At 42.4% G+C, this 9,887-nt stretch overlaps 1 protein-coding gene across 1 annotated transcript; it reads right to left on the reverse strand.

Moving 5' to 3' along the window:
* Window positions 1–6,239: 6,239 nt before the first annotated feature.
* Window positions 6,240–8,718, reverse strand: LOC115727962 (patellin-4). The gene is made up of 4 exons (XM_030658285.2): window positions 7,442–8,718; window positions 7,222–7,346; window positions 6,942–7,086; window positions 6,240–6,783 (listed from the first exon to the last, which is right to left on the reverse strand). The coding sequence occupies exons 1-4, from the start codon at window positions 8,423–8,425 to the stop codon at window positions 6,526–6,528; spliced, it is 1,512 nt and encodes a 503-aa protein (XP_030514145.1). The 5' UTR covers window positions 8,426–8,718; the 3' UTR covers window positions 6,240–6,525.
* Between the last annotated feature and the right edge of the window lie 1,169 nt (window positions 8,719–9,887).

The raw sequence follows: 9,887 nt of genomic DNA on the forward strand, positions 1-9,887 counted from the left end.
TTTTAGTACTTTTTCCTCATCAATTTCCTGTCAAAATTGATCGGATAAACTAAATTGGCAAAATGTGAAGAGGTCTATGACTAAATTAGCCAAATTAAAAATGTTTAGAGCTGAATTGGCTCAAATACAATATATTTAAGATTTCTTTTGGTAATTTTTCCGATTTTAGGGTTTCTTTTTTGGGCTTAAGTGGTCTTCGTCTCAACTTTCAAGTGATTTAATTGTGTATAGTAATATTTTCGAGACCAAATCCCGTATCAAGATGGGAAGGTGGAGCGATTTGGTCATTGACGAACTAGGTTGGACACCTGGATGTGATTCCTCTTGAAATACATAATTTATTTATTAATTTATAAATACATAAAAAGTATTAAAATTTATCAAGAAAGTGTAATTAAGTCCTAAAGTTTTTAAAAAGTGCAATGAAATCTTTCTTAGGTGGTTTTCTATTATTTTTTCTCTTCTATGTGATGCTGAAGTGGCTAAAATATGAAGGACAACGTCAAAATGACACCATTTTGATCCAAATTTTTTTTTCTTATTATAATAGATTAAAAAATTAATTATTTTATATAAAAAGAAAATGGAAGCAAAAGAGGCCATCGCCACCCCCATCATCATTGGAAAATGTTGCCGATGGTGGGGCAAGGGTCGATCAAGGTCGCTAGGCCATGACCAATAACCGATGACCCTAACTAATTGCAAGCATGTGGTTGGGGCGGGGCAACTGCCCTACCAATGGAGGACCTCAACCAAATTTGGAAGGAGGCCGGCGACCCTCGCCTGATGTAGGGGAGGGCGTTAGCTCTAGCCTAGGCTAACAAACCGTCACCAACGGTCAACTAGGGTCGTCGGCTACTATCCAAGGCCCACATGACCCTAGCCGACCCTCGCCTTACCATCTCCAAGGGTGGTAGGGCTCCTTTCCCTTTTTTAATGTTTATTTTATGAAATTTAATTTAGATAATATTTAGACTTAACCATTTATTCTGGAATAATCTTTTTAGGAGGGACAATTTTACATATTTACGCCAAATCCTTCAGATTTAGATCAAAATGGCGTAGTTTTTTTCCTTACCCTTCATGTTTTAGCCAAGTCGGCATCTTTCGTTAACCAAGTTGGACGGAGTTAGCGAAAGGATTTAATTAGACAAATTTGTTAATTTTCAGAATTTGAATATACTTTCGAAAAATTTTAGGATTCAACCGCACTTTCATGATAAGTTTTAAGACTTTCGGTGCATTTCTTTTTTTTTTTTGTCAAATAAGTCATAAAAGCAAGATCGGTCGGTTCAATCGATTTCAAGGTATAATCTAATGCAGGTTTTGTGCAAATAATCTCCGCATACTCTTAACTATGATTAACTATTTATAGGGATTTTTGGCGGATTTTATCATTTACGACTTCATTTTAAGTGTTACACCTACTAAACATAGCTTTATTTATGTAAAGCAAGTTCTCTCAATTTAAGCTTGTAGCAAGGTTCTTTAATGATATAGTCTCGCTTAACGCTAAAAAAATTGACATTCTCTTCTTAAACTAATTAATCGCCTTTCTTTCTATAAACTACACTATCAATGGAGCCACGAATCCGTAACTCGGCTTAGTCCCTCATGGATTGAGTCATCTAAACCGGCTAATTATCGAGAGATACAGTTCAGATTACTTATTTGCATTACCAACCTTGTAGGTCGTGTTTTGAACAAAAAAAGTTTGACTTCGCACTCCATTAGCAGTGCCAAACACTATGTTACACGGACACACGACACGACACGCGACACGACACGACACAACACGCCGACACGTGAATTCTCAAAAAGTAAAAAATTCCGACACGTTGGAACACGTTTTATATTATATGTATATTTTTAAATATGCACGATAAATTATTGTTTTTATAATTTCAACAATAATATATCATGATGCCGAAACTATTATTAATCTCCTCCTTAGAAAGGTCTCACATGATATAATGTGTAAGCAAAGCAAAACCATACCTTGTGATCAAAAAACATATCATGACCAAAAAGGCCCCCAAAATAGATATCAAACATAACCAACAAATACAAAATGAGCTCCAGTAAAATTAACGTAGGTTATGACCAGCAACCATCTTGGGTCTTTGACAGCATCTAATTAATGTAGGTGATGACCAAAGTAAACCGAGTTGCACAAACAATGAAGAATTATAGTACAAATCTGCGCAACGACAAAAGCAAGGGGAATCAAATCTCAGTAAAATTGCTACATGCGGCACAAGAACCGAGTATGTTATAAAAAGCAATTCAAGAAATGGTGGAATAAAAAAAGCATAGAACAGTAAAATTAAGTGGGGGAGAGAGATGGGCGTCACGATTCGCAGGCCAAGATGATGGTGCGAGCAGAGGAGGGGGAGCAGAGGAAATCCAAAACCTTGTCTCGAGCGAGGCGCGGGCAGAGGAGATCCAAAACCCCCGTCTCGAGCGAGGCGCGAGCGAGAGGAGGGGGAGCAGAGGAGTGATACCTTGATGCGGCACGACGAGAGCGTACACGCGAATAGAGGCCGGCAATCGAGGCCGAGGTGCAAGCAAAAGCTAGTCGACGGTCGCGAGAGGGAGAGGGAGAGGCCGGCGCGAGCAGAAGCCGGCGATGGTGGCGAGTCGCGAGAGGCAAAGGTTAGTGGACACTCAACAATCGCGAGAGGGAGAGGGAGAGGTGAGTCGGGCGACCGAGAGGGGTGAATTAGAAATTAGGTCAAAATTAGGTATTTTGGCTATTTTAACGTCGGACACGCGAGTCCCTCGCATGTCCGTGTGGTTGACTGCGAGTCCGGACTTGGACACGCGTTGAACGTGTGTCCGAGAAGAGTTTGGCAGTGTCCCAGCGTGTTGGACACGTGTTCGAGTCCAACACGTGTCCGACACGGAAAAAAATTGAAAAACTACGAGTCCGTGTAACATAGGCCAAACATCCATTTGAAGTTAAAAGAGCAAAGCCACCATTTCATCGTTCTATTCACAGCTCCTGTCCTCATCCGAAAATAAAAGGAAGAAAGACGTCATAAGTTTCATAATTTTCATAAGATCATGGCTTTTTTATGTTCGATGGTTTTGGTGTTCTTCAGATCGAGCCCTATAAACGTCGAACCTCTAATTCAAACGCGCCACCAATCGCACATTGTACGAAAAAAAGAACTCGCGGGTAAGCACTACTTTAATTGTGCTAGCAATCTTATAGAAACAAATCTCCGCTTCAATCACGGCACCCACATAAAGGAGAGGAAAGTGCACGTGGTCAACAGCCTTAAGCAATTGTTGCTGATTTGGTGATCGTGCGCAACGTGCGCATGGTAAACAGTTGCGGACCGTGCGCAACGCACATGGTCGGCAACATTGGCCCATTGCAGGTTCAAGCCGATTATCATAGGTCACTATCGGGCACTGTCGGATATGATCAGACGACCTTATCATTCACGTATTCGAACGATATCGCGAGGAGTGAACCTGGACTTGCGAAGCTCCATTGCCACACAAATATGGTCATAAAAAGCAGATGGATCCACACATAATTATGTTATGCAGAAACAAAATAGAGACGCACAACAAAGTAGCTGTCTAAGTTTCATTACCATGTACTCAGCTTTACATGCTTTTTTACCTCGCCGCGCTGCTGAGTTCGAAAGGGACTCCGAAGTGGAACATCGACTGATCCTACAACGAAGGTTCGACGAAAGGCTCCATCACCGGTGTCTGCTGCGACTTCTCGAGTTGGATCGCGGATGGGTTCGCTAAATTGGTGAGGGAAAGTTCGGCTATGAATTTTGGAGCTCTTGTTTGCCTTGAAACTCTTGTCTCAGTTCTCAATTTTTGGAACCACTGGTCCCGGTTCTCAATTTTTCGGAACCAGGAATAGGACGACCGATCCCGTCCGGTTCCCAAATGGTTTCATTGGACTGGACACATGCAAAAAAAAAAAAAAATGGACCATTCCTAACATGGAGGACATGGGCTTGGTTGCTTTCAAAAAATAAAACAGAGTATAACTAAAAAGACTTTTATATATGAGAATAAAAAATAGAGAGTGCCAATAGCTTCTCAATTTGGTAAAATTTCTTGGACACCCTTAACAAGTAAAGAGAGGGTAACTTTAAAAAAAAAAAATTTTGATCGGTCAGGTCCGAGTAATCCGGTCCTAGGACCCTAGAACCGATAACCGGACCGCTCCCTCTACAATTGAGAACCGGACCACTGGTCCCGGTCCGGGTAGTCCGATTTGCTCATCCCTAGTGGATATAATCTATATTGGAATCGGTATCTCTACAACAGCAGAAATGACCAAGAAAAAAAAAATTAGGAGTTCATAGACCCAATCGACCGAAGAAAATTCAACCATCTGATTAAATACTTTGCATCGGTCAACATCAACATAAAGGTGGCTTGAAACTTGTATAAATACTCCAAGGGGGACATTGAAAAATTAGGGAGCTGCTTGCCACATGTCCCAAAATTTGGAGAGTAAAAAGTAGCAACTCTCCATTTTTGGTTACATAGATTTGTCATCCGTAAGAGTGCGAATTAGTCACGTGACAAGCACATACAACAAGGAGCTCTCCAACTGAGAAATGATCGTGAGGAGGAGCATTGCAACCGATTTCAAGACTTCAAGGGGGGACGTCGCTAAAATTGGAAAGTCAAGATCAGGAGGTGGAGTGGCTTGGTCACGACACGAGATACAGAACACAATACGACACCGGACTTTTTTTGTTTTTGAATAAGACATGGCAAAGTTGATTCCTATGTAACACCGGCACGACACGAGATACGTAACACGATACGTCACGGCACGCAGACACGTTGATTCTCAAAAACTAAAGATTTATAACATGTTGGGACACGTTTTATGTTAAATATATATTTAAATTTTATTTATATGATTATTTCAATTAAATTGATTTGATTCAGGTTCATAAACTAATAAATAACAAAAAAGAGCTTAAAATAAATTTACAATAAAAAAATGGGATAAATGTTAGCCTCGTTAAGTAAGATAAGAGATCCGATTTAAAAAAAGTAGTATAAGAGACCTCTAACCCCAAAAAAAAAAAAAAAAAAAGGCAAGATAAGAGTGAAAAAAAAATAAAAATAGAGTAAATAAAGATTTTCCTCTTCTGCTGCTTGGTGCCTTGCAGCTCATGTGAGAGGACTGTCTTGCAGTTTGCAGCCTTTTAACTTTAACCCACATTGACCAAAAAAAAAAAAAAAAAAGAAAACTTTAAGCCACAATCCTATGAGAAAATATCGTCTCCGATTAAAGATTGAGCCAATGGGACCACCAAAACCAAATCCCAGGTAACAATCGAACCCATCCTCCAGCCCACTTCCTTTTCGATCCTCTCCATCGAATTTCGCCGATTTTATCTCGGCAAAATCACTTCTTTTCACGCGGCGGGATCTGGCCTCGCTCCGCCGTCACTGACCTCGCAACCTACCTTGCCTCCTCCGACCTCACGTGCCGCCTCTCCTCCACCTCCCTTGCCAACGTCCTTGCCAACGTCCTCCACTACCATGTGCTCATTCACTTCGTCTCCTCCGATCTCCTCCAAATCCCCCTCCGGACACGCGTGTCGTGTGCGTGTCGCCGGCGTTGACTGAGTGTCGAAATTCGGACACGTGTTGACCTCGTGTCCAACAACGACACGTGTCTGACACGCAAAAATTCTTCCGAAAGGGCTGTCTATGCTACATAGGTTGATTCTACTCGAAAATAGCCCGGTTCATCAAGGAACCGCCTCGATCGGTTCCCCAATCGAACCTAATGGTTAGAGCACCAATAATCCTCGCATCCTTTTCAATATGATCAACTATTCCCGAAGATTTTTTACGTACTTTACATTTACGACATAAGTTTCTTCTCATACCACTCTCATTGAACATAACTTCATTCATGTAAAATAAGTTCGCAACATGGGTTGTCAAACCGTCGGACTTGATTTTTGTCTGTGTAATTAGCACCGAGGATCGAGAAAACGAATTAGGAGTTTTTTTTTCTTCTATCTTACATGTTAGTCTTCTTTTCTGTGCTGCCTTTCCACAGAACGCGGGAATCGAACCCTATACTTATAATGTTAGCATTCCCACCCTCCACCCTCCAATCACTTTACCGGTAGGGCCGCAAGTCTATTGGCAAAGAATTAGGAGTTCATGGGATTACAAACAGAAGAAATTTATCCAAAGATGTCAAATATGTGATCTTCATCATGTTCAAGGAAATATGAATCAACAGTTTATTCAGTCTAAGCAAAAGAATGGAAACTTCAATAGCACTATGCACACACCCACCAACGATTGCAAACTTGAATCTGGCGACTCTAAAAGAACAAAGAAAAAACAAGCTTAAAAGACTACTACCTAGCTTTTGTTCTCTAGCCTCGCTGTAAGAATCACTCCCCTCAAATTTCAAGCCAAAAAAAACATTAAGTACATGACAAATCCTCTCATTGAAACCAAAAACATGTGACGAATCTCCACCTGAGTCTCTTTCAAACCTCAGAAGCTGGAGCACTTCTTGTTCTTGTACCGGTACAGAACCCTCTTCTTCTTGGCGGTAACGTTCTCGATGGTGAGCACGACCTTCCCGGGCTCGTTGTTCCGGAACGTGTTGCGGATCGGCCCCTCGCTCGGCGCCATCTTCTTTCCCTTCTGAACAATGACTGTGTACGACCCCTCGTCGCTCGGCACAAACTCTTCCTTGTATCTCACCTCCCAGCCCAGCACCGTGAGGTCCCAAAGCAATGTGTTTCCGGTCTGTCACGACATCAATCAAACACATTAATGAGCATAGAAATTAGGAGTTGTTCTGTTTTTCACAGATTTGATTTGCTTTCGGTTTATAATTGTCGCCTTGCCATGTAAAACGGCAACAAGAACATGTAAAATCATTAGGACAAGAGGCGAAGGATTACCTCCTCGGCCGGTAGCACAATGGTTTCGGTCGATCCAGCCTTGACGGTGAGCTCCGACACGGGACCATCCTCGCTCGAGAACTCAAAATCCTTCTCCCTCTTGAATCCGCCGTACCGAACTGGTATCTCCTCAGCCGGGATGTACCTGGAGACAGAGCACAGGTTTACTATATGATTCCGGCTTCTTATGGAAATCAAAGGGTCTTGTATGTGATGATTTCAAGGTTGTAGGATTAGGGTCTCAGCTTCTTATGGGAAATTAAATTCCACAAGTACTTACTTGAGCAAGGTTTTGGTGGCCTTGCCGGGGCGACTGACGAGGAATTTGCTCTTGGTTCGTTGGGTTAAGAAAGGGGAGATGAGGGCATTGAGCGCATAGTACCAGAAAGGAACGTTGATGAATATCTGCCGTCACATGAAACACGTCTCGCATCACGAATTCCAGATTTAAAGAAAAAGAAAGGCGTATGATCAGTTGAAGATGGGGGAAGCAAGCTTACATTCCTTGCCACGAGCTCTGGATAATTGTCCTGCAAGAGGCCGATGGCGCGCTGGGTCGTGATCCGGAGCTCCTTCTTCCCCGGCCCCGGCGAGTTCTTCAGGTCGTTGATCTGAAGCAGCGAGGACACGCCGCCGGGCTTCAGGTCGAGCTTCTTGATGCCCTGCTCCATCAGCTGGAACCTCCACCTCAGGAACCGGCTGCGGTTCTCCTCGGTCCCGAACGCCTTCTGGTAGAGCCCCTCGTCCCCGAACGCCCCATAGAGATTGTAGCAAACCGGGTGACCTTCGCGGTCGGTCCCGTCCAGGTACCCGGCCGAGCTCAATTCTGGGTCGAAGACCTCGCCAAGGGCCGAATCGATGCCGAACTCCTTCCTCCACTGGAGGGTCTTCTTGAGCATCTCGAAGGCCTCGTTCACCTTGAACTCTCTGGCCCTCAAGAACTTGAGCAGGACCACATTGGTCTCCTCTGCACCTTTGCTCGGAAGGAGCGGGACTCCCCAGAGGGCGATCTCCCTGTCCACTTGGACACATTTTCCCTCTTCCTCTTCTTTCTTCTCCTCCTCCTCCTGTTTCGCCTCCTCGCCGTCGCGGCCCACCTCCTTCTCGGCCTCCTCCTCGGGCTTTTCCTTCTCGGCACTATTCTCATTGCGCGGCGCTTCGTCCTCCTCCTTCTTGCTCTTCTTCTTCTTCTTCTCCTCGGGCTTCTCGAAGAGAGCGTGCCCGAGGATGGCCTCCTCGAGCTTGGACCGGAGCTCGGTCAGGGCCTTCCTCTCGAACTCCTTGAGGTCGGAGAGGAAGTTGCTCTCCTCCCGGTAGGAGGAGCTCTTCTCCACGGCTTTGGGGTCGGCCTCCTCGTCCTGCACCTGCGCCTCGCGGCCTTGGCCGATCACCTCCTTGGTCTCTTCGACCACCTTCTTGGCCTCTTCCTGAGGGGCTGCAACATCATTGGCCATCTGGGTGGCAGCTACAGTCTCGACAGTCATGGCGGATGAATTCTTGAAACCGGAAATAAATCAAAAATGGTTTACCCAAAAATTTGAAGCTCAAAAGGAAGAGAGGAGGAAATAGAAGAAGAGAGAGGAGGAAATAGAAGAACAGTCGACTTCTCTCACTTTCTCTCTCTTCTGTGTGGGTATGCGTTGGGCTGCTGCTTGTCTGGAGATTGGCAGTTATAGATATATAGAGGAAGCAAAAGACAAGAACGGTGGAGACAAAGGAAGGGAAGAAGGGGAAAACCCTAGCAACGGTCGCCTGCCTGGATCCACCTCGCATTCATAGGAGCCGTTGGGCTTTTGCGATATTCTGTCTCTCCCCCACACACCTTGCCAGCAAAAGCAAGCAAAGCGTGAGAACCATCATTTCAGTGGGGCCCACATCCGACGTGCAATGACCTTTCTGCCCTTCTGCGATTGACTCGTGTTTACTAATTACTACTGCAGTCAACTGCGTCGCGGGACGCGGAGAAACCAACATTTACTGTGGCAATAAATGGTAACTTAATTCCCATTTTCTTTTTTTTTCCTTTTTTTTTTTTTGGTTTGAAACTCCAGCTACGTATGGTAACGCTAAAAAAAAAAACATTTCTATTCCCAAAGTATTTCCGAAAATATTTGGGAACAGAAACTCGTATGGGAAAAAAGTGTTCCAAAAATATTTCAGGAACACTTTTGAAAAACAAAAATACTTTTGGAGCACAAATAAAAAAAAAAAAAACTTACTTGTGTTCCTATAATACTTTTTACAAGCACATTTGGAACACTTTTTAAAAACAATTGGGAAAAAATTTATTTTTGAACACGCTCTCTTCTTTTTGTTATTGCACGATGTTGACATATGATTTTTTTATCATTTTATTTTATAAGATTAATTTAAAATATCAAAACAATTCATAAAATTACAAAATCAATCTTGGAAGCTTTGGCCTAGCCTTAGAAACTAATTTTGAATAAAAAAAAATATTTTTCGTAATTTTTGACATTTTTCGGATTTATTTTAATTATAAAAATAGCCAAAATAAGGAAAAATGGTATTCATGGTCAGAAAAATGCACAAAAATAGTCGACATTTTTATTTTAATTCCATTTTCATTTTTGCATCTTAAATTTTTAAAAATTCAGTTTGGGACCACATGCCTCTTCATTGAAAATAATCCTAAATTGACTAAAAAATTTCATTTTAAATCATTTTAGCCAAATTTTTTTATTTTTAGAGTAATGACATGAGACTTTAATACCCCGCATCTCATTTCAGTCCTCATGTTTGGAAAAATTGCACAATTGGACTCAAAGAATCTAAATGCACAAATATTTTTCATTTTAATTCCCGGTTTCACTCAAAGTGCAATTAATATTTTTTTAGGGGTCCATGTTTAAAGGTAATTATATTTTAAACTACTTGAGAACATTTACGTGTGACTCATAATTGTAATTTTTCCTATCTATAGAA

This window comes from Rhodamnia argentea, chromosome 3 (assembly GCF_020921035.1).
Source record: "Rhodamnia argentea isolate NSW1041297 chromosome 3, ASM2092103v1, whole genome shotgun sequence".
In the NCBI taxonomy this organism is placed as follows: domain Eukaryota; kingdom Viridiplantae; phylum Streptophyta; class Magnoliopsida; order Myrtales; family Myrtaceae; genus Rhodamnia; species Rhodamnia argentea.